This window comes from Archocentrus centrarchus, chromosome 18 (genome assembly GCF_007364275.1).
Source record: "Archocentrus centrarchus isolate MPI-CPG fArcCen1 chromosome 18, fArcCen1, whole genome shotgun sequence".
In the NCBI taxonomy this organism is placed as follows: domain Eukaryota; kingdom Metazoa; phylum Chordata; class Actinopteri; order Cichliformes; family Cichlidae; genus Archocentrus; species Archocentrus centrarchus.
The window spans coordinates 16936102-16962118 of record NC_044363.1 but is presented as its reverse complement, the minus strand read 5'-3'; the positions used below and the strand labels follow the sequence as shown (position 1 = coordinate 16962118).

General features: G+C 41.3%; 1 protein-coding gene across 1 annotated transcript; it reads left to right on the top strand.

Moving 5' to 3' along the window:
- Positions 1-2212: 2212 nt before the first annotated feature.
- Positions 2213-24605, top strand: LOC115797042 (snaclec 5-like). The gene is made up of 3 exons (XM_030753523.1): positions 2213-2373; positions 2713-3004; positions 24476-24605. The coding sequence occupies exons 1-3, from the start codon at positions 2256-2258 to the stop codon at positions 24603-24605; spliced, it is 540 nt and encodes a 179-aa protein (XP_030609383.1). The 5' UTR covers positions 2213-2255.
- Positions 24606-26017: the final 1412 nt, after the last annotated feature.

Below are 26017 nucleotides of genomic sequence, written 5' to 3'. Positions count from 1 at the left end.
AGAGGACTGCCTCTATAACACAGGGATTGGTTAGTGAACATGACCAGAATGGGAGACCTAGAGTGAGAGAGAGGCCAGCTGTGTCCATTCTTGTGAATCTTTCAGAGTCTCTGTATTTGTGCATGAATATTGTCTACTGTAAGCCATCATTATACACAGATTGAGATCAGTCTTGTTAAGTTTGGGAAAATGATCATGTGTTACATACTTTTGAGAAGAAAAAAGTTGGAGCCATAACCCCCAAATATATCATAGCAATATGTAAACTAGGCTCATACTTGATGCAAATTTGCTTTCCTCAACTGTGGATCTTTGTGGCAGTGACATATGACTGAAGCTTCTCTATTTTAATATCCAAATTCTGACTTGAGCAACAACAGACATGTTTGTGTGTTAGCATTTACTTCTTCCATTTATGTAAATTGTAAGTGAAATACAAAAATTCGCCCCATAACTGGATCCTTCTGTCAGGTGAAGTGAAGCTCGTGTATTTAAATATTCAAATCATGACCAGGGCAAAAAGAGCTCTCCTTTAGTGTATATCAATATTTACATGGGAATGATCTTCATGAGCACACTGAGGAGGGAAGAAATAACCAGAAGTAAGTTTAAAATTTCTAATATAATTTCATGTTTGTGGGTACAGAGGAGATGTGTAGAGGACATCTGCAGGATTTATTTTTTACTTTACTGCTTATTTTAAATGGATGATGATCTATTAACAATAATTACCCTAAAGCTGTAATAACAAATGATGCTGAATTTACAATTTTTCAGCATTTTCAACATTAATTTCCAGACTGCAAAATAAAAATGTAGGTGGACAATATGAATTTTGTTCTAGCAATAAAATTGTTGAATGAAGTAAAACTATCAGAAGCAAACTCACAACCTTCAAATCTAAACTGCAGCCTTAATCTAACCTGAAACATCAGCTTCTGTGCATACAGATATTATCATTAGTGTTGCAGTGAGCCTGCAGTTCACTGCATCCACATAAACAGACCACATTTCCTAAACTGTTCAAAGCTTCACTCGTCACAAAAACCTGGCAGCTCGTTCATCGTGTTACTTATATTCACTTATATTAACTGTAAAATCATTATCAGTTGCTCTCTACTTATTTTGCATATTTCCTGCCAACTTATATTCATGTTTTTTTATTTCTTAACAGAGACATTTAGTGTTTATTGGAGTGTTGAAATCATTGTCCAACTGTGAAATACAAAATCAGCTTCATCTGACAGACGAACAATGCAGTGGAGTCTGTTTCTGCTGATTCTGATGGGTAAGAGAATCATTTTACCACGACTGCTTTTTGGTTCATCTAAAATCATTTTAGTTTAATATGGAAACATTAATGAATTTACTCCTCTCACTAAAAAAAACATTAATACACTTTTGATGTTTTGATTTTGTAAAACTTGAAAGTTGGATGTGACAGTTAGATTGTTATTTATATAAACACAGTTATTAAATAATATTTCATTTGATTTTAGGTCAGTGTTTCTTCTTCATGTGTCACCTGTATGAGTACCACTTTGTTGAAAAACAGAAGACCTGGGGAGAAGCACAGAAATATTGCAGAGAGAAGTACACAGACCTGGCCAAAGTGTTTGACATGGTGGACGTGAGAAGACTCTGTAACTCCACACAGAATCAAGGAGAAGCCTGGATTGGACTGAACAACAACACATGAGGAAACAGGACGTGGCACTGGTCTCTGCCAGGAGTGAAATACACTGAGAATAACAGCAGTTGGAATCTGTCGGAAAAACATGGTGATGAGTCTCCGGGGAACTGTTTGAGGCAAAGGACCAAGTGGGCAGGTGTTGCATGTGGCCGTCCTTTGTGGTTCATCTGCTATAATGGTGAGAATATGTAGACAGTAATCACACGACTAGAGAGAGAAACTAGAGACACAATAAGAAACTCACTGACACGGTCTGTGTCTGTAGATTTCCTCAGATTATAGATGATGATGTTTCTTTTCTTTTTTCCCCATTGATTCCACAGCAACTACAGAAAATAACACAACATTGTATTTGATAAAGGAGTTTATGAACTGGACACAGGCTCAAAGCTACTGCAGATACAATCACACTGACCTGGCCAGCGGATCTGATCAGGCAGAAAGTAAAGAAATGGAGGACCTGAAAAACTCAAAGACGACTGCATTCAGCGCCTGGATCGGCCTGTTCAGAGACAGCTGGAGGTGGTCAGATGGGAGTGATTTCAATTTCAGACTCTGGGATATGGAGTTATTTAATGATGGACAAAGCAGCAACACATGTGCTATGACTCTGTTAAACAGATCAGGAACATGGAGCTCTGATGAATGTAACAAGACAAAACCCTTCTTCTGTTATGATGGTGAGTTTTTTTTTTTTTTAAAGGCTTAAGTCTTTTTTTTTCTTCCTGAGCTCCTCTAACACTCACTTGTTTTTGTATTCCTCCACTGCTGAACCCACTGATATTTTAAACGTGCTTCTAGTAAACAAACTTGTCTTTTGCATCATCTGTTATTTTCTCCCTCTCTGTCTTTTTTCTCACCTTTTTTTGTTGTTGTTGCAAATGCCAGAGTTGTGTCTACTAAAAAAAAATCACAGGCCCCACAGAAGCACATGTACACCTGTCTTCATGTTTGTGTTAGTATTTATCTTGTCTGAGTTTCCAGTGTCTGTCTTATTCATTCATTTATTTGTTTGACAGATAAAGTGATCCTGATCACAGAAAATAAGACCTGGGAGGAGGCCTTGTACTACTGCAGAGAGAACTACCGTGACCTGGTTTCCATCACAAACCCTCAAGAGCAAGGATGGGTCCAGGAAAAGGTCAATAATGCTTCAACTCCTTTTGTGTGGTTGGGGCTGCGCTACACCTGCACTCTGGGTTTCTGGTTCTGGGTCACTGATGAGGTGGTTGAATATAAAAACTGGAACTCTGCTGGAATAAATGATGACTGTGACATGTCTGGAGCCATGGACAGTGGAGGAGACCATAGGTGGTTCAGAAAGCTTGATAATAATGAATTCAATTTCCTCTGTTCTAAAAATTAAAGCAGGCTTATTATTCATTTACTCAGTGTGTATTTGGTTGTGTATTGTAAAGAATTCTTCAAAATGGTTCTGGGAAATTTAACCTTCTGTGAAACACTTTTCACTCTGGATTTTAAGGCTTTACTTTGTATTTTATTTGCTTCATTTTCTCCTATTACAACAATAAAATATGTTTCAAAAATATAATTATATGCACAAACTTTGCATAAGTTTTGCATATGTGATGTTGAAATCTGGTGATGGTTATAATGTAATATATGTATTGTATGAAATGTTGCTAAATGGATAAGTGAATTCTCCTTTAAATAAACTGTGAAATGACAGGATTATAATTTTGTTTTATTTTTTCATGTTTGTTTTGACACAATACCTTAGAAGAATATTTAAAACACCAATTTTTTTTCTTTGTATATGAACACTGAATGCTTTTGGTTTAAATTCATTTCAGTTCAATTCCAGTTTTATCTATTTAGCACCAAACAGTGTCCTCAAGGTGCTTTATATTGTAAGATAAAGACCCTACAATAATTAGAGAGAAAACCCAACCAGAGAGCCAGAAACTAAATTAAAAGTGTTCATCTAAAGAACAACAAGAAAGTTTGAAGAGCTCAGTTTTAAAGCTACAGTGATGTGAAAATAGATTCAGTGTTAGATCTATGGCTCAATTTAATCACTGATACTCACCCCACCCCACCCCCCATGACTAAGGGGCAACAGCCCCAAAGGACACACACCCATTCATTCTTATCCACCCTCCAATGTGCAAACTAAGATCTAATGGCAGTGTGTACTATTGAAACCATGTAAAACTATTTAATTATTGATTGATTGCTTGATTTATGTAGTTGGTTGGTTAGTTTTGTTTTGTTTTGTTTTTTTTTTTACATTTGACATGATGTATAAATATAATCATTTGGAAACATGAACTACTCTGAATGCATCGGCCTTGGTATTTGTTGCCGTTCGCGGACTTCCGGCAACAAATACCGTAATACCCCTATATGGCTGTGACGTGCAATTTCTGGGCTTTCAGGAACCGTTTTCATTTTAGGACAAACGGTTGCGGAGTTAAGGTAAGAAGCCAGCTGATCAACGTTCCTTTGATCAGCCGACTCCGCGCTGATAGCCACGTCTCAGTCAGCTGTTCGCCGCTATTGAGGGAAAGCAACGGGCGCTTCAGCAGCGATCGCCCGGCGTTAAAGGGCTACGAAGTATCGACTCATCTGGCCTCATGCATTTGTATGTGCTTGTAGCAGATTCTCCTTAGTGAGCACAGCACAGGTCTGTTGCCCCTCACTGTGCTTTATTTACACTGTTAAAACTCAGAAACAGCTTGGCCACAGCTCCATTGTCTCCACTGACAGCCCAGCTTCTTGCTGACTTCCACTCCCGTCACTCCTCCGTCTCCATATTTACCATAAAGGAAGGAGGATGATTAGTAGCTGTACGCTAGGTATGCTGCTCTCCACAGAGACGGGAGCTGCCCTTAACCAACCTGCCCCACCTGTTTATACCTACTAGGTAGCATTGTTGAAATTTGCATTTTAGATCTATCGTATCTGCTCTTGCTTCATTATTGCTACATTAATCAATGCCTTAGGATGATGTTAGGGGACAGATGCTAGAAAGCATTATATTCCTCCTCTTACGTTTTTTATCCTTTTGTATTTTTATGAAAAAATATGAGGTTTATCAACTGAGTTGCTTTTTGTTTGGTTAATAGTTAAAATCTATCATTGTAACATTTCGTGTTTCGTGACCATATATAGGTATAAACATACCTGAATAGCTTGTCATTCAAAGCATATAAAAACTTACCTCATGATCATGCATATGGAGTTACATGTTGTAAATTGACAGTTTTGTTCTGTGAAGCTGTAGGTGTGGACATCAAAATGCAGCAGCACTAGTAATTACTACACATGTTCCTGTGTTAAATCAAGCAACTTTTAACGTTATTGTTGATACACCCGTGTCACCCAACTGAAGTGCAGCTGTCCATCATTCTTCTCATATTTTGAGATGGTGTAGTCAGTGCACGTAAAGTCTCATAATCCTGCTGCAAGTCTGACTCACATTTTCCCACTGACTTGATCATTTCAGTTAATTCTACTTTTGAGCATTCTTCTTCAAGTTTCAACCTAGTTAGTAAAATTTCCGCCTTAAAGTTTACATACGTTGACATAAACTTCATTTCTTTGCTTGTTATCGCCATCCGGTTAAACTCGTGCATCTTTTCTGTTGGTTGTCTTTGACGCTCTGAGCGTCTCACCTCTGTCTCAGCTTGAGATGGTAGCTGAGGCAGCCTTATTTTATGTATTTAAAGGTCTGCTTGAATTACGCCTATGCGAATCTCAACTTCTTGTCTTTCTGCTTCCTGCAGTTCAGTTTCTAATTTCCTTTCTAACTGTGCCTTTTCATCTTTTAGAGCTACTAGTATTTGCTCCAAGACACGCGTTTCTGATGCACTCTGCTCCATTGCAACAGTGGTTTAAACCAACAGCTTCAGAACAATGAAAGAAAACCTAACCACAGTATGCTATTTCAAATGTCAAACATTAACACACACAGTAACAACCTTCAATGAATTTACAACAGCTGTAGAGCACAATATTACAGTAGCTTTGCCCCTTTTCCCCAAAACTCAAAACAGTCTGACCTGATGGGTGCTGTGATTCAATGCAAACTGCACTGCTCCAAATTGTTTCCTTGGTTCCCTTTAATTCAACCAGAGTGGACCACTGCAGTTCGGATGTCCAGATGATGTGGAAACAGGTAAGCTGAAGAACCAGCTGCCATCCTCAAAGTGTCCAGTCCAGGGCTGCAACTACTCACTCGATAACAGGTGACGTTTTTCAGTGTAACTGCTACCAAAGGTTTTTTGTTCGGTGCAGAATAAAGCCACGCTCCAACTGATGCTAACCAGCTTTTATTCACTTCTTTGTAACACATATAAAAAGAGAGAGAGAGAGAGAGTCTAAGTAAATAACAACAGTACTGAAAGTAGTTGAAGACAAATATATGTCTGTGAGAGCTTATGAATATTTTTCTCTAAAGTCTTAAATTTTATTTGTAAAGAAATCCATGAAGTCACTACTAGTTAAAGTGAAAGGAATACTCGGCTCTACAGAGCTCTGACTCTTTGTCAGCCTGGCTACAGTGCTGAAAACAAACCTGGGGTTGTTCTTATTTTCTTCAATTAATGATGAGTAGTAAGATGTCCTAGCTTTACGGAGGCCTTTTTTATAGAGCAACAAACTCTTTTTCCAGGCTAAATGAGCATCTTCTAATTTAGTGAGACGCCATTCCCTCTCCAGCTTTCGGGTTATCTGCTTTAAGCTGTCAGGCACTTCTGATTTGAAGCTTTCCTTTTCAGAGGAGCCACAGTATCCAAAGTTATACGCAGTGAGGATGTAAAACTATTGACGAGATAATCGACCTCACTGGGAGCAGAGTTTAGGTAGCTGCTCTGCACTGTGTTGGCACTGAAGAGCATAATGAAGGAATTAGATCCTTAAACTTAGTTACAGCACTTTCAGAAAGACTTCTACTGTAATAAAACTTTTTCCCCACTGCTGTGTAATCCATTAAAGTAAATGTAAATGGTACTAAGAAATGATCAGACAGGAGGGGGCTTTCAGGGAATACTGTTAAGTCTTCAGTTTCTATGCCATATGTCAGGACAAGATCCAGAGTATGATTAAAGTGGTAGTTGGGCTCCACCCACCACTTTTTTTCCTTTTTAACAGACACTTAAACTGCACGTAAAAGACGCTTTCTGCTCAGTACAGTCAGCTGTAAGTACCAAAAAAATGGACATATTTCCTGCAGGTTTTTTAAGGACACTTCATGGTTTTCTCCTTGGACAGTCAACAGTGACATGTTTGTATTCCTATTTTCACTGCATGATGTAAATTAATTTCACACAACTTTTACAGAAACTCTCTCTATCATCGTGGGAGTCAGAGACATTTGATACTTCTGTATTTTAATATTAAAATTCTGACCCGTGCACACAGATATCTCTACTGTATGTTAGTATAGCAAACAATATTTCTTTGGCAGAACTCTTCATGAACACACTGAGGAGAGACATTAAAGTAAAGCAAGAAGAGAAGAATTGAGCTCATTTAAGTTTAAATCTTTAATGTTATTACATGTTTGTTGGAATGCAGAAGTGCAGCATAAATGTTGTATTTTTAGTAAGTTCATAGTCAGTGTCATCAGCAGTTTACATATCTCAGCCACATGTATGAAACTAGATTTTTCCTCTCAGTTATTCACAGAAATCAGAGATTCCTTATTGTTAGAAAAGAAAAAAATAATTTCAAACATTTGAAAACTTCAACATATTTGATAGTGAAAGTGAATTACTCAGTGAAGTATGTATTCCTGTCTTTCCTTCAGTCAGGCCTGGGGGTGAATCTGCTATATGACACTAGTCTAAACAGCTCAGTGATGCTGACAGTAGCAGTTACTAATTCAGAGGAAAATCCATAATTATTAACCACAGAACAGCTTCATGACTGACCTTGTCTTACTGAGCTCCTCTAACACTCATATGTTTTTGTATTCCTCCACTGCTGAACCCACTGATATCTTACACATGTTCTAGTAAACAAATTTGTCTTTTATATTATCCATTCGTTTCTCTATTCTCTCTCTGTCTTTTTTCACAACTTTTTTTTGGTTGTTGTTGCAAATGCTAGAGCTGTGCACATGAAATCCAACCAAAGCCTGTATGACCACTATTGATATTTTACACGTGCTTCTAGTAAACAAATTTGTCTTTTATAGCATCCATTAATTTCTCCCTCCTTCTCAGTGTTTTTTTTTATTTTTTTTTTGCAAATGCTAGAGCTGTGCACACAAAAAAATTGCCACAGACCCCATAGAAGCACACGTACACCTGTCTTAATGTTTGTATTAGTACAGGTGCTGGTTATAAAATTAGAATATCATGAAAAGGTTGACTTATTTCAGTAATTCCATTCAAAAAGTGAAGCTTGTATATTATATTCATTCATTACACACAGACTGATATATTTCAAATGTTTATTTCTTTTAATTTTGATGATTATAATTGACAACTAATGAAAACTCCAAATTCAGTATCTCAGAAAATTAGAATATTGTTAAAAAGGTTCAATATTGAAGACACCTGGTGCCACACTCTAACCAGCTAATTAATTCAAAACACCTGCAAAGGCCTTTAAATGGTCTCTCAGTCTAGTTCTGTAGGCTAAACAATCATGGGGAAGACTGCTGACTTGACAGTTGTCCAAAAGACGACCTTTGACACCTTGCACAAGGAGGGCAAGACACAAAAGGTCATTGCTAAAGAGGCTGGCTGTTCACAGAGCTCTGTGTCCAAGCACATTAATAGAGAGGAGAAGGGAAGGAAAAGATGTGGTAGAAAAAAGTGTACAAGCAAGAGGGATAACCTCACCCTGGAGAGGATTGTGAAACAAAACCCATTCAAAAATGTGGGGGAGATTCACAAAGAGTGGACTGCAGCTGGAGTCAGTGCTTCAAGAACAGAGATGTATAAAGTAGAAGAAGAAGAAGAAGAAGAAACAGCCTTTATTGTCCCACAAAGGGGAAATTTGGGTGTAACAGCAGCCGCAGTTATTATAAATATAAATAAAGATATAATAATTCACACTATTAAGAAAAGAATATATATAAAATCAACAAACAATATTAACCTTAATACTACTAATAATAATAACACTATATACAATGTACATGATGTGCCTGTGTGTTGAACCTTAACAGGCCGGACTATTTACAGTATATTATATATTATCCTACATTGTGTAGGCTATTGTGGTTTTTGTTGGGAGCAGTGATGGTTATAAAGTCTTACAGCTGCTGGGAGGAAGGATCTGCGGTAACGCTCCTTTGTGCATTTAGGATGCAGCAGTCTGTCACTGAAGGAGCTCTCCAGCTCAGCAACAGTTTCATGCATGGGATGGGAGACCTTGTCCATCAGTGATGTTATTTTGGTCAGAGTCCTTCTGTCTCCCACCACTTGCACTGAGTCGAGAGGACATCCTAGGACAGAGCTGGCTTTCCTGATGAGCTTGTCTATCCTCTTCCTCTCGGCTGTAGACAAGCTGCTGCTCCAACATACTGCTGCATAGAAGATGGCTGATGCCACCACAGAGTCATAGAAGGTCTTCAGGAGTGTCCCCTGCACTCCAAAAGACCTCAGCCTTCTCAGCAGGTAGAGTCTGCTCTGACCCTTCCTGTAGAGCGCATCAGTGTTATGAGTCCAGTCCAGTTTATTGTTTAGGTGAACACCCAGGTACTTATAAGAGTCCACTATCTCAATGTCCACTCCCTGGATGTTCACCGGTGTCCGTGTGGTGGGTCTGCGCCTGCGGAAATCCACCACCAGCTCCTTGGTTTTAGCGGCGTTGATCAGGAGGTGGTTCCGCTGGCACCAGTCCACAAAGTCCTGAGTCCACTGTCTGTACTCTGAGTCATCCTCACCTGTGATGAGGCCAACTATGGCAGAGTCGTCAGAGAACTTCTGCAGATGGCAGCGTGAGGAGTTGATGGAGAAGTCTGCAGTGTAGAGGGTGAAGAGGAACGGTGCCAGCACAGTTCCCTGTGGGGCCCCCGTACTGCAGACCAGCCTGTCAGAGACACAGCCCTGTGTCCTCACGTACTGTGGGCGGTCAGTGAGGTAGTCCAGTATCCACTCGGAGATGTGGTGGTCCACTCCTGACAGTTCCAGCTTGTCTCTCAGAAGTCCTGGCTGGATGGTGTTAAAAGCACTGGAGAAATCAAAGAACATGATCCTCACAGTGCTTCCAGGCTTCTCCAGGTGGGTCAGAGCTCGGTGCAGGAGGTAGATGATGGCGTCATCCACCCCGATGCCAGGCCGGTAGGCGAACTGCAGCGGGTCCACCGAAGACGACACCATGAGGCGTAGATGGTTGAGGACCAGCCTCTCGAGGGTCTTCATTAGATGCGATGTCAGGGCTACCGGCCTGTAGCTGCTAAGATCCTTTGGATGTTTGGTCTTTGGTACCGGTACCACACAGGAGGTCTTCCACAGTTGTGGTACTTTCCCCAGCTTCAAGCTCAGGTTGAACATGTATCCCATGATGCCACACAGCTGATCTGCGCAGCACCTCAGGAGCCTGGAGCTGATGCCGTCTGGACCAGCAGCCTTTCGCACCTTGATCTTACGTAGCTCCTTCCTCACATGATGAGTTGAGAGGGACAAGATGGAGGTGGGGGATGGGGGTTGTGAGATGGAGTCCTCAGAAGTGAAGGGGGTGGGTGATGGCTGAGAGCTGAGAGGTGTGAGGTCCCAAGAAGAAGAAAGGTTGGCAGTCATTAAAGATGGTGGGGCTGACAGCAGGGGGGACTGGGCTGGGGGAGGGGTGGGTGGCTGGTCAAACCTGTTAAAGAACTGGTTCAGGTTGTTAACCCACTCTAAGTCTCCCACAACCCTAGGGCTTGGTTTGTGGCCTGAAATTGAGTTCAAACTCCTCCAAACCCCACTGATGTTGCTCTGCTGTAGCTGGTCCTCCATCTTCTTCCTGTAGATGTTTTTTCCATCCCTGATTTTCCTTCTCAGATCCTTCTGCACGGCTCTCAGCTCCTCCTTATTTCCTGATCTAAAGGCTCTCTTCTTCTCCTTCAGGAGAGCCTTTATTTCAGAGTTGATCCAGGGTTTGTTGTTTGAAAAACACCGTACCCTCCTGGTGGGCACAGTGTTTTCCACGCAGAAATTGATGTAATCAGTGATGCAGTCCGTGATGCTGTCGATGTCCTCCCCATGAGGGGCACAAAGCTCTTCCCACACAGTGGAGCTAAAGCAGTCTCTCAGAGCTTCTTCAGTCTCCTCAGACCATTTCTTCACTGTGTGTGTCACAACTGGTTCTCTGTGTACCAAGGGTTTGTACACAGGCTGGAGATGAACCAGGTTGTGATCTGAGCCCCCCAGGGGAGGCAGAGGTGATGAGCTGTATGCCTCCTTGATGTTGGCATACAGTAGATCCAGTGTGTTGGTATTCCTGGTGTGGCAGGTGACATACTGGGTGAAGGTGGGGGGAGTGGAGGACAGGGAGACGTGGTTAAAGTCCCCTGAGATCAGAAAGAGGGCCTGTGGGTGCTGTGTACTGGAGTAGAGGAGTGGAGTAGAAGTACAAGTACTATATAAAAAAATTGACTTGAGTAAAAGTTGAAGTGTTCTTTCAACACCATACTCAAGTGAAAGTACAGAAGTACTCAATTTTTTTGGTACTTAAGTATTGCAAGTAGAAGTATTTCAAAAATTGCTACTCAAGTACCGAAAGTACAAGTACAAGTAAAAGTACAAGTACTGTGTATATTAAAGAAAGGCAGTCAAAAGTTTGATTATCATTGTTTATATTATTTCAAACATTTGAAAGGCACAATGTATTTGGCTGAAGCTGGAGTACAATGATAAAAGGCCATACAAGTGTTTACAAAAAAAACAAACACAAATAAAACATCTCAAAAGGCCAGAGGGGCAGTCCACAGAGCAGCTAAAAGACAAACCTGGACAAGGTGTTCCTGGGACGTCATCCATCTCGATATCGGACAGTAAGCTGACGCGTTCTGTCCTCAATACTTGCAAGCAACAGCGCAAAAGGCGGAGACAAAGCCTGCGTTTTTTTTATAGGCTTGATCGCTCAAATCGCCCAATGATGAGCCAGCTTCAGAAACCGTGACGGCGCCATCTACCGCTCTGGCATTGATACTATGACTTGGGGATGATTAATAACGTTTTCATAATAGTAACGAGTAACGATTCAGCACGTGAAAAATGTATCGGAGTAAAAGTATTAAATTAATCAAAAATATATAGTGGAGTAAAAGTGAAAGTAGGGGAAAAAATATGTACTCCAATAAAGTACAGATACTGCATTTTAGTACTTAAGTACAGTACTTAAGTAGTTCTACTTCATTACTATACATCTCTGTTCAAGAACCACCACGCACAGACGTATGCAGACATGGGTTTCAACTGTCGTAGTCCTTGTGTAAAGCCACTCTTGAACAAGAGACGGCGTCAGAAGCGTCTCGCCTGGGCTAAAGACAGAAAGGACTGGACTGCTGCTGAGTGCTCCAAAGTTATGTTCTCTGATCAAAGTCAATTTTGCATTTCCTTTGGAAATCAAGGTCCCAGAGTCTGGAGGAAGAGAGGAGAGGCACAGAATCCACGTTGCTTGAGGTCCAGTGTAAAGTTTCCACAGTGGGGTGGCTGTAGCTCAGTAGGTAGAGCAGGTCACCTACTGATCGGAAGGTCAGCGGTTCGAATCCTGGCTACTCCGGGCTACATGCCAATGTATCCTTGGGCAAGATACTTAACCCCAAGTTGCTCTCCGACCGTTCTGTCGGAGTATGAATGTGTATGAATGTTAGGTAATTAAAAGCACTTAGCTTCATAAAAATGGAAGTGCTTGTATGAATGGGAGTGCATGGGTGAATGTAAACAGGTTGTATAAGCGCTTTGAGTGCTCATACTGAGTAGAAAAGCGCTATATAAGAACTAGTCCATTTACCATTACAGTCAGTGATGGTTTGGGGTGCCATGTGATCTGCTGGTGTTGGTCCACTGTTTTTTTCTGAGGTACAAGGTCAACGCAGCCATCTACCAGGACGTTTTAGAGCTGCTGACCAACTTTATGGAGATGCAGATTTCATTTTCCAACAGGACTTGGCGCCTGCACACAGTGGCAAAGCTACCAGTACCTGCTTTAAGGACCATGGTATCCCTGTTCTTAATTGGCCAGAAAACTCGCCTGACCATAACCCCATAGAAAATCTGTGGGCTATTGTGAAGAGGAAGATGTGATACACCAGACCCAACAATTCAGAAGAGCTGAAGGCCACTATCAGAGCAACCTGGGCTGTCATAACACCTGAGCAGTGCTACAGACTGATCTACTCCATGCCATGCAGGCAAAAGGAGCCCCAACTAAGTATTGAGTGCCTGTGGACTCAGCTGGTCCAAACACCCTTGGGGAGGGGGGAATCTGTGGATAGATGTCGCTCATAATTTGACTTTCTAGCGGTCCCTGAACATATCATGGTAAAGTTAACCTGACACAGCCACATCATTGTGGGACTGTGACTCCATCTCAAACCCCCTCCGACCTTTCTTATTCTCCAAATTCCACTGCAGGAGAAAGTTATAATTACGGATGCACAAGTGTATCAAGCATATTTTTACTGTTAATGTACCAAAGATAGCTGGCACATGGCAGGAATATATAAACTGTGATGGGTGGAGGATTCTTGATTTTTAACGAATGAGTTAAGAATCAACAACTTCATGAGTTTTAATAGTTCATCACCATGATCAAACTTCAGCCCATCATTGTTTGTGTGAATACATGAATAAATAAATAAAAGCAGACATAGATATAAAATATAGTCATAATAAAGAGAGAGTGGAAATAAAGAACTCATATTGTACAAGTCTGTCACACTGGTACAGTCCTCAGTGACAGTTATGAGAACCTTTCTATCCCACAACACTATGTAAATCTCCTCTTTCTTTTTTTTTTTTTTTTAAAGCCTATCATGTCTGGCAGTTTTTGCAAATGGAATCATGATCGGAGTGCATTATTGTATTTGCTTTTACAAGAAGACCTCTATAGTTCTCGATGCATGTATATGTAAATAAATGAAACCAAATAAAGAAATGAAACTAAAAAATATTCAAGTTGTTATATTAGGGAATATCACATATTTGTGAGTGGGGGGAAAAAAAGCAAAGACAATCCTGTCCATTTCAGAATGAGAGATTCCGCTTTTGCTCAATAAACTGTGAAGTGTTTTCTTTCCTGATCCCACAGCACTATGTAAATGACCTCTCGCGAACTTGATGCAAATTAATTTTATTCATCTGTGGATCTTTGTGGCCATAACTGATGACTAAAACCATTATTTTAATATTCAAATCCTGACTTTTTCCACACAGGTTGTGTGAAAGCTAAGCTGTATTTTCTTGAGATCAGCTTTCATGAACACACCGAGAAGAGATTTTAATTTGGTCCTAAATTAGTCAAGTTAAATGTGTCCCATGTTTAAGATTGGTTGCCTTTCATTTTATATATATATATCTGATTCAAATGACTTACCGTGAGCTGGTGATACAGATGGGAGAGATCACAATTTCATAATAAACAGATGTGAAGAAGTATTGAGACATATACTAGTAAAAGCAAAAATATCACTCTGTAAAAACGCTTTGGTACACCTAGAAGGTGTACAACATGTTTAACTTAAGTATAATCAAGACAATGGATTAAGAGCATTAACCCTTTCATGCATGAATTATGAGAACCTCAGTCAATTTTTTTATGAATGTTTTTATTTCTCTTTATGCAAGAAAAAAATGCAATTAAAAATTTGTTTATGAACCTATTTTTCATGGAGTTACAAATATGTCCACTCAGCTGGACACCATGCATTTGACTTTTCAACCAGAGAAATATGTATTTAACACACCAATAACAAAAAATGATATTGCATCCTCAGATTGACTGTCACTACTGCTAATATTGACTAATCCTGATTCTGTTAATTACATTCAACTAACAAATAAAAATAAGAAAAACAACTCCCATGACTGGCCAGTCAGTAGCAGTGTATGGGACGATGCACAAGCATCCACTGTGTTGACTGATATGCAACTATAACAACAAAACACAGGCATATACAAGAGAACAGCTTTGAACAGCCGTCCACTGTAGTGACCACTATACATGAAAGGGTTAAAAAACAAATTACAACTATAAATGTATTATTACAAATGATCAAAGTATCAATACCAAGCTGCATTTTTTTTTTTCTGTTGTAGTAACTCCTTTGCTTGGACTGAAGCTAGTGAGCGTTTTAATTGCAGATCTACTTCACAGCAGTTTGATATGAAATACCTGCTAGGTGTTAGTAATTACATAAATATATATTTATATGTTCATAATATTTGCTGTAAAAACTGTTCCATTGTGGTTATTATATGTGCAACTGATGTGGTCATTCAGCTCTATCAAAACAAACAGCCGTCACAAACCAGCTTATCAGCTGGGTCTTGCTGCATGCTGCTCTGTGGTTTAACAGAAGCAGACTGTATCTGGCGGCTCCAGCTTGCAACAGGTATTTGTTTACTGAAAGCAGAAACAAATGTGCCAGTCTATTCAGTCTATTTTGAATAACCCACAGACCCACGTCCAAAAAAGAAAATAAAACAACTATTAAAAGTGTTTCAAAAAAGTGCAGAAAAAGGGAAAAAGGAAGATATAATTACTAAAGGTGTTTGTGTGTGTGTGTGTTTTGCTTTGATGCTTTTTTAATCCACAAATATGCAGCACTCAGGTGTCACCATGTAAGCGTGAGCGTTTCACTCACATTTGCAACTAAAAATAGACCTGCAATAGAAACATTTTCAGGAGCATGCCTTTGAATTTAAAATATTAAAACATTAAGTTCGTGGAGACCTCCGTTTTTCGACAAAACAACTGATAGCACAACAGCAACAGTGACAATGATGCAGTCACAGTTTAATGTGGAGTCTGTTTACACACAGAAGAGGTGGAGCTTTTACTAAGACGGTGAGCTCAGGTGGAGTGAAAGAAAACATTTTCCTAGCGTCCAAAACAGCAGCGCTTGTTTCTGTGATCATCATTAAAACATCAATAAGGCCCTTCATCAAACCACCTGATCAACAAGCACCAACATGAAGAAAAGAGAACTTTGTAGCTGCTCCCATCCACCACCATTTGTTTTACACAGCCACAATCTACAGTAAAGACACAAAAGTTAAAATAAATAAATAACAAACAAACATATGCAGATGAACTGTGAACTTTGTCTGACACGATGTTTAAAGCAGGCAGCTTGCTGAAGGCTGATGACAGCCATCCTGCTTTATGTGCCAGTGATACCTGCAGCGAGCAGGGGTGAGGCTAAAGGGAACATGGGCTGTACTAGATCATATTTATTTTGTGGTTTTTGAGTCATGTAAAAACATGTTAATATTTTAAAATATAAAAATTAAAGTTTTTTTTTTCTTTTCCTATTGACCAGTAACACTTCTAACAGGTGAAGGTTATTATTTCTCTCAGTTTAGCTGCGGGGGAGAAGGAGGTCTGGGCTTCTCTCCTTAAGGGGCAAGTGTCCCCTAAGTGGACAGACTCATTCATGCTGATCCACCCTCCAATGTGTAAACAATCTAAGATCTAATGACAGCGTGTACTATTGAAACCAAGAAAAAAATATGAACATTTAAAACATGTAATGTTACTTTATGATTTGCTGAGGTGATGCACAAAGTATATTTGCAGTACTTCTTCTTCCTTCGGTGTGTGTTATTCACACTAATAACAGCTGTTTCATTTTGGAGAAAACACACAAATCTTTAGCAAAACAAAGCAAAACTAAAGTCTTTCCAATATCAGTAAGACACACTAAGAAATAGAGGGACAGGAATGGACCTAAAAAGGTACAAAGGCTTGTCACTCCAGCTGTACTTTGTCAGGTAGATAATTTGTACCTTTTTAATGGGTACGGTTTTGTACCTGTATATAAAGGTACATATTTGTCACTACAGGTACAGAAATGTTCTTTTAAAGGTACAGACAATAAGGTAAAAATTATTCCGAGGTTCAGAGGTACAATGTTGTACTCCACTAGGGTACAGCTGGAGCGACAAAGCCTTTGTACCTTTTTATGCCAATTTTTGTCCCGCTATTTCTTAGTGTGTACTATGCATGACATTAGACTTCCTTGTTACTACTTTAATGAATAAATAAACTGAACAAAATTACATGTTTTAGATTAATGGGTAGCTCTATTCCTATATTTGATGTTTAATTGCACATTTTATGTCATATTTAATACATCTTTCTTGTTTTTCACTGACTTGCAGTCAAAGAGTCCAACACAGAAAAGCTGTTCTTTTTTTCATCGTTCAATAAAATATTTGCTTTGCTTCTCTGGGCAAAGATGCAGTGGAATTTATGTTTGTGTATTCTTATTTATTACTATAATGCTTAGGTTTTTGTTTAAGATAAGAGATAAGATAAGATAAAACTTTAATGATCCCACGACGGGGAAATTTGTGCATTACAGCAGCTCAGTACAGAGAAAAAATGAAAAGGATGAGTAAAAACAAATAACTAAATTAAAACTAAAATAGAATAGAATAAAATAAAATAAAATAGCAAAAAAAACTATACACATAAGCACTATATACATAAATATATATATATATCAATGTCAATACACACATTTACATATACACACATATACACACACATCAATACACTATATACAGATATCAAAATATTATATACATTTGTAGCCGGTAAGGTACGCAGCATACACAGTATGCATTATATGGGTGAGTGTAATAAATAAAATGTATCTGGACTGTAGGGATAAAGTGATGGCAGAGGAGGTAAAGTGTCCAAGTGACTCAAGACATCATGATGTGTTATACAGTCTAACTGCTGTTGGGATGAATGACCTGTGAAAGCGCTCCTTCCTGCAGCGAGGATGTTTCAGTCTCTGACTGAAGGAGCTGCTCAGCTCACCCACAGACTCATGCAGAGGGTGATGGGGGTTGTCCATAATGGATGTCAGCTTTGCTAACATCCTCCTCTCACCCACCACCATAACAGACTCTAGAGGACATCCCAACACAGAGCTAGACCTCCGCACCAGTTTGTCGATCCTGCTCCTGTCCCTTTCGGTGCATCCACCCCCCCCAGCAGGCCACTGCGCAGAAAAGGGCAGATGCTACCACTGAGTCATAAAAGGTCTTTAACAGAGTCCTGCAGACACCAAAGGACCTCAGTCTCCTCAGCAGGTGTAGTCGACTCTGGCCCTTCTTATACAGGACGTCTGTGTTTGTACTCCAGTCCAGCTTGTTATTGAGATGAACACCCAGGTACTTGTAGGAGACCACTGTCTCAATGTCCTTTCCCTGGATGTTCACCGGTGCTGAAGGGGGTGGCTTCCTCCTGAAGTCTATAACCATCTCCTTCGTCTTGCTTGCTTTGTTTGTTTGCTTTTGTATGACCTTTTTCCACCTTTCCTTTCTGCTTCTTCCTGTTTGCATGGATTTCCATTCACATTCTGTTTTATTTTTGAAGGTTAGCTGGTTTATGTGGCTCTCTGTGTTTTATTCCCCACTCATTAGCGCCTGATTAAAGTCACCTGCTCCTTTTTACCCTTCCCTCCCTGATGTGTGTGCAGCCCTGTCTACAGTATTTCTGTGTAGAGGAATATACAGAGTGGATGTTTGACATTACAGACTGGTTTCTCTCTTTAATTAAAAATAAGATATTCAGTTATCCCATAACTATTGATACATGATAATTATTATGTAGAAATACTTTGGTACAAGTACTTAATTCATCATCACAAAATTGTGGTCAGAAAAATTTTATTTTAAACTTTTAAAATGGGCTGCCTGTCTCATGTAAACTATATTGTCAAAAGTATTCATTCACCCATACAGATCATTGAATTCAGGTGTTCCAGTCACTTACACGACCACAGGTGTATCAAACCAGGCACCTAGGCATGCAGACTGCTTCTACAAACATGAGTGAAAGAATGAGTCGCTCTCAGGAGCTCAGTGAATTCCAGTGTGATACCATGTTAGGATGCCACCTGTGCAACAACTCCAGTCATAAAATTTCCTCAATACTAAATATTCCACAGTCAGTTGTTAATGGTATAACAAACTGGAAGTGGTTGGGAACGACAGCAACTCAGCCATGAAGTGGTAGGCCACGTAAAATCACAGAGAGGGGTCAGCACACTGCGACTCTAGAGCAGTGGTTAATCATAATTCTCCAATGGATGAGTCTGGGTTTGGTGGTTGCCAGAAGAACAGTGTTTGTCTGACTGCATTGTGCCAACTGTAAAATTTGGTGGAGGGGGGGATTATTGTGTGGGGCTGTTTTTCAGTAGTTTTTCAGGAGTTTCAGGAGACAGAAGAAAAAAAGCCATCCAAATCTCAAAACTATTACATTAAAACACGTGTCAAAACCAAGGCCCGCGGGCCAAATCCGGCCTGCGATATAATTTTATACGGCCCACGAGATGATTTCATATAGTAAAGTAAAAGTACCTCAAAACAGTTCACAGTGATGACTCATATTTTGTGAGCTGTTTAAAATTTTACACATTTCTACCTGACAATGACCTACAGCATCATAAGATTTTCAGTCCGAACAGTTTGACAAGTCCATTAAACACATGAAACCAAAATATTAGACTTATTAAATTCCAGAGGTTAATAAATCCATTTTATACATTTGAGAGTGAAGCATATTTCAATATTTCCTGTATCAGAATAACATGTTTATGTTCAACTATGTTTGAAAGAACCTCTTGCATACCAGATACGGAAAAATTCCCTACAGTACACCAATGGATCTTCACTGGAATTACAGATGTTTGAAACTCTAGTTTTTAAATATTCAAATCTTGATCTTGGCAAAAAATAAAAACAAAAACAACACAGAGACAGAGAGACTGATTGTTTACCTGTTTGAGCAGGTGACCCATGTACTGAAGGCTAGAATCCTCACTGCACCTGCTTTGAATGTTATCAGTTCATTAAATGCACATTATCAACAGTTATCAGACCCACAGTTAAGGGCCAGGAGGGGCCGTCTCCACCTCCTAGCTGGTCAAAAAGGTTGTTATCATCATTCTAATCTGGTGGTTTGATTCTGGGCTGCGTGCAAGTGTCCTTGGGCAAGATACTGAACTCCCGTTTGCTCTCCAACACAAGTATTGGAGTATGAATGTGTGAGAATGTTAGACAATAAAAGCACTTAGCTTTGTTACATATGGAAGTGCTTGCATGAATGGGTAAATGAAAATGTGTTGTATAAGCTCTTTGAGTGCTCAGTCAGAGTAGAAAAGCACTATACAGCAGTGGTCCCCAACCTTTTTTGAGCCGCGGACCGGTTTAGTGTTAGAAAATATTTCCACGGACCGGCTTTTAAGGTGTGGCGAATAAATACGTCAAAATAAATGATACGACCATAACCAAGTGTGATATTTTCTACGTATAATAATAAAAAACGGGAATCCACTTTGTATTCGTATGCAACTCTATCAGCAGCGTTCTCGTAACATCCCGCCTCAACATGAAAAACAGGCTCTCTGCCCACAGCGCTCCCTGGTCAGCTGTTAGAGCCATGGTAAAACATGCCTTCAAAATAAGATACACCGCAAAAACAAATACAGTAGAAATCACCTCAGTCGGATTCAAATGGCCCAGTTTGGGGTCTATTATCGAATTTCGCTGCAATGGCTTCTGCTTCATCTATGAATTTGCTTCTGCAAATTTTATAATCTGAAATTTTACTCGTAAGTGCAAGTTTGTAGCTTACACTTGCCACGATTGTCCCCGGTGAAATGAACTGATATAAACACTAAAACAATTTCCAGGCGTTGTTAGTGTGTGTAGTTGTGCACGAACGAGCCGATGCATGGAAGTGGGCGGACAGGAGCTGAGGAGGGTTTTAGCGCTAAACTCATCCAGTTTATGCGATCACATTTAACTGGAAATTTATTACAATGGGACCAGATTTTTCATCCGAGGTAGGTGAATATCCGACGGATTTATGTGATGATTTTATTGGAATTAATGTTAGGAAAAATCAGGACCTGCAGATGCCATCCAACTAGAGCGAAAACCCGATTTGTGCGACTTCGACTTAGGTGATTTTTACTGTATAAAGCGCATGAAAAATACAACTCACCATAACACTGAATCAGTGTAAGCCCCCTGAGCTTGTTTCTCTGATACTCATTTTTGCTGGCTTCTGGTTTGACTGGGTTCGGCCGATTTCACATGGAGCGTGGCTGCAGAGCCGCGGTGTCAAGCGCTGGAGAGTCAGTTTGATGGCTGGGTCTACCTCACTGCTATCCCCGGTGTTGATAAATAAAAATGGTAAATGGACTAGTTCTTACATAGCGCTTTTCTACTCTTGTTGAGCACTCAAAAATTTAAAGAAGCGTTATGTAGGTCAACCAACCGATTTCGTTAGACAGGCCTGAAGCTTCTGGGTTTAATTTTAGCGGTGACGTATCATGTGAGCAGAAACGTCTTGACACATCAAGAGGAAGTCATGGAGGGAAGTAACGGAGCGAATCCGCCCATTTTTCAAAATAAAATATAGTTTAGGCGCAGATAATAAGTAAAACGGAAATAATTTAAGTTATTTATTCTTTATGTGCTGCCCGGTACCAAATGTCCCACGGCCCGGTACCGGTCCACGGCCCGGGGGTTGGGGACCTCTGCTATACAGTATAAGAACTAGTCCATTGTGGACTCCCACCCCAGAGTCCCCCTCCTCCCCCACCCCCACAGTCTTTTGTATTCAGGAGGACCAGGTGCTAAAGCAGTTCAGGAGTGTCAAAGCTCGCAAAGCTCCAGGTCCAGATGGTGTCTCACCTGCCACACTGAGACACTGTGCTAACGAGCTTGCCCCATTGTTCACGAACATCTTCAACTCCTCACTGGAGGCTTGCCACGTGCCTGTCTGCTTTAAAACCGCTACCATTGTTCCTGTCCCCAAGAAGCCAAGGATCACTGGACTAAATGACTACAGACCTGTGGCACTGACTTCTGTGGTCATGAAGTCATTTGAGCGTCTGGTGCTGTCCCACCTCAAGTCCCTCACAGCCCCCCTTCTGGACCCCCTGCAGTTTGCCTACAGAGCCAACAGGTCTGTGGACGACGCCATCAACCTGACTCTGCACTTCATCCTACAGCATCTGGACTCCCAGGGAACCTACGCCAGGATCCTGTTTGTGGACTTCAGCTCTGCCTTCAACACCATCATCCCTGATCTCCTCCAAGACAAGCTGTCCCAGATGAACGTGCCAGATCCCATCTGCAGGTGGATCATTGACTTCCTGATGAACAGGAAGCAGCACGTGAGGCTGGGGAAGAATGTCTCGGACTCCCGGACCATCAGCACTGGCACTCCTCAGGGCTGTGTCCTTTCTCCTCTGCTCTTCTCCCTGTATACCAACTGCTGCACCTCTGACCACCAGTCTGTCAAGCTTATTAAGTTTGCAGATGACATGACTCTCATCGGACTCATCTCAGACGGGGACGAGTCGGCCTACAGGATGGAGGTCAAACGTCTGGTGTCCTGGTGCAGCCACAATAACCTGGTACTGAACGCCCAGAAGACAGTGGAGATTATAGTGGACTTTAGGAAGCACACAGCCCCTCTACCCTCCATCATCCTGACTGACACCCCCATCACCACAGTGGACTCTTTTCGCTTCCTGGGAACTACCATCACCCAGGACCTCAAGTGGGAGCCCACCATCACCTCTGTCGTCAAAAAGGCCCAGCAGAGGATGTACTTCCTGCGGCAGTTGAAGAAATTCAACTTGCCAGCAAGGACCATGGTGCAGTTCTATACTGCCATCATTGAGTCCATCCTTACCTCCTCCATCACTGTGTGGTACGCTGGAGCCACCACTAGGGACAAACAGAGACTACAGCGCGTTGTGCACTCTGCTGAGAAGGTGATTGGCTGTAACCTCCCATCTCTCCAGGACCTGTACACCTCCAGGACACTGGGGCGTGCAGGTCGGATCACAGCCGACCACTCTCACCCTGGGCACAGACTTTTTGACCCTCTCCCCTCAGGCAGGAGGCTACGGTCCATACGGACCAGAACCTCCCGCCATAAGAACAGTTTCTTCCCCTCTGCTGTTGGACTCATGAACAATAACCCTAAGACTGTTACCACCACCCTCCACAAACGCTGATGACCCTATGTCTATGCACCTGTCTGATTGCACTGATGTACATATTAGTGGAATATAGTTTACATTCTTTTATCTTTTAATTAGTCTCTGCACTGTATATTTTGTAATTTTGTAATATTGTGTTATAGTTATAGCTCTAATATCTCTGTATATCTGCAATTTGTATACTTGTATATTGTCTTATAGTTTTTATACTTATTTGTTTTTTTCTGTAAGCACGAAGTACCGCAGCAATTTCCTAATGCTGTGAACCTGTTCACCCATATGGCAATAAAAACCTTCTGATTCTGATTCTGATTCTGATTTACCATCCTTTCCAGCTCCTCTCTGAGCCCTTGATATTTATCAAGATTCTTGATGTTGCCATCACTTCGTTTTGCAACGTTTATCACTACAACCTTCTTCATGTCTGTGTAGATTCTCAGTTATCCAGGTCATAGTAGTCTCTGGAGCTTGAAAAAGGCGACTGGACTTCTTTTTTGTTTCTTGAAGACGTTTCACCTCTCATCCGAAAGGCTTCTTCAGTTCTCAACCAAATGGTGGAGAGACCCAGGTATTTAAACCCCTGTGGGCGTAGTCCCCTGGAGGTGGTTATGACCCTCTATTGATCATGTGCTTGAACACATGTGCCCAGGTGTGAAGGGGGCGTGGGTCATATGGATCCAGATGAAACCATGGTGTCCTTTGATGTGGTTTCACTTTTCACTTGCATACCTACAACTGAGGCAGTGGAGACCGTCAGAAGACGACTACAGGAAGACGATTCCTTACTGAACAGAACCAGCTTCACCCCAGATCAGATTTGTGCACTTTTAGATCTCTGCCTTACCACAACATATTTTAAATACAATGATGGATTCTACAAACAGAAGCATGGATGTGCCATGGGCTCCCCAGTGTCTCCCATTGTAGCCAACCTTTACATGGAGGAAGTGGAAAGTAAAGCTCTTGGTTCTTTCAAAGGGAAGGCACCTAGCCACTGGTACAGATATGTAGATGACACCTGGGTCAAAATCAAAACCCAAGAAGTAGAAGCCTTCACTCGTCACATTAACTCAGTGGATAAATACATACGTTTTACCAGGGAGGACACCAGAGATAACAAGTTACCATTCCTGGACTGTGCGGTGCTTATCGAGGAAGATGGAAGCCTCAACATTGAAGTTTACCGGAAGCCCACACACACAGACCAGTATCTCCTCTTTGACTCCCACCACCCTCTGGAACACAAACTTGGGGTGATCAGGACCCTACAACACCGTGCGGAAAGTGTTCCCTCTAAGGCAGAAGGGAAGCATAAGGAACACACACACATTAAGAAAGCCCTCAAAACATGCGGTTACCCCAACTGGGCCTTCATCAAATCAGCTAAGATGTGTAACGGATTGAAACAAATTTTGTGTTAAAACAGAGACCCCCTCTATTTTTTTTAAATATACTAATGTGTATTTCTTAAGTCAGAGGCACAAAATGTATGTCACCAATAGGGGGTGCTATTGCATTACTGTGGAGACTAGAGGGCCGATACGCAGCTGCAGCGTCAGAATTAAACGAGCTGGTGGCCTGTTGTCATCGTCTCCTCTCCGTCTTTTCCACAGCCACTGCATTAATTCTCACCCGCGGGCAACACAGCCTGACCTCAGCTGTGTGCCGCTTGCTACCGCCCAGCTTCCCCTAGGGCTGGCGCCGGTAACAATTGGGGGCTCGTCCGGGATGCATCTGGAGTGAAACAACTGCCCAGTGAAGAGTGCTAGTACAGCGTTTGAGGTGGCCAGAACTTCAGGGAAGGCTCCAAGGAAGAGTGTCATCCAGAGAGTGTCTACCACCTTTTAAACATCATGTCTACAAATTCACCGCGACGGACGCTAGTTATAAAGATCCAGAGACAGCTTTCGAGTCTGAGCACAGGCCAGCTACAAGCTGTCATCAGGTCTATCGATGATGGTAACCTGGCAACCAACATTGAAGAGTTAAGTGATATAGACCTGTATGAACTCATTGTCGATTATGTGAGAGGTGACCAGTTAAGGTCTCTAGAGGATGAAGGCATGGGCCAGCTGCTCCTTCTAGATGATCTCATCACAGACCTGCTGCAACCTACAAGTGCCACGCTGACTGGGGTCGAGGATACCGCTCATCTCCCAATGGAAGACCCAGCTACTGTTCCTATCCAGTCTCCCTTTTCTTCTGACAGGGACAATGGTGTATCGCTGAGGAGCCCCAACGCTCCAGCACAAGCTGCAGGAACTGCTGATCCTACTTTGGGTACGATTAGTCCATCTTCCACCCTGAGAAAACAGGTATTGAGTCTTAGTGATGTGACAAGTCTGCTCCCACGCAGAGAGTTTAAACTACATGGTGGACAGATCTGTGACACTAGTTCTGAAATTTCTTATGGCAACCTGTGTAAGCAAATTGATGAAGGTTTACAAGAAGGTTTCACTGAGTCCGAGGTCATTAGAGGTGTCCTCAAAGTAACAAAATCTGGTACATTTAGAGAAATGTTAACCAACAGAAGTGATCTAAATGTTGATGAGCTTAAGAGATTCCTCCGCTCTCACATTCGTGACAAAAACAGTACTGAGCTTTTTCAAGAGTTAACTAATGCCAAACAATCTGATAAAGAGAGTCCACAACAGTTCTTGTACAGAGTAATGGGTTTAAAGCAGCGAGTTCTTTTTGAGTCACAAGTTGGTACTGGTTTCAACTATGATGTAAAACTTGTTCAGGGTACTTTTCTCCATACACTGTATCAAGGGTTAAATGAGAAAAACGATTACGTGAGACGTGACTTGAAACCCTATCTCAAAGACATGCAAATTAGTGATGATTTCCTACTAGAACAAATAACTAAGTCCACGAGTGAAGAAGCAGAAAGACACAAAAGACTGGGTTTCACTACTAGGTCCAAGGCAGTGACTGTGGCGACACTTGACCATAGTGACAAGACTAACACCAAGACTGACCAAGAGCCACAAACTCAACAAGATGCTATTAGAGAATTAACGGCACAGGTGTCCTCGCTGACCAAGCATCTTGCCCAAATCACCCGACCATCTGACAACGCTGTACCTGTTGATCTTAACCCGCCAAGGCGCAGTTCACTAGCACAAGCAGAAACACGGGGCCGATGCAGATCC

Bases quoted from the DNA above. Each gene is read 5' to 3' on its own strand.
- LOC115797042 (XM_030753523.1), top strand. From the start codon at position 2,256: ATGGAGTTATTTAATGATGGACAAAGCAGCAACACATGTGCTATGACT. The intron at 2,374-2,712 runs GTGAGTTTTTTT...TTTGTTTGACAG, and splicing joins ACCCTTCTTCTGTTATGATG to ATAAAGTGATCCTGATCACA. The intron at 3,005-24,475 runs GTGGTTCAGAAA...TCTTTTCCACAG, and splicing joins GACAGTGGAGGAGACCATAG to CCACTGCATTAATTCTCACC.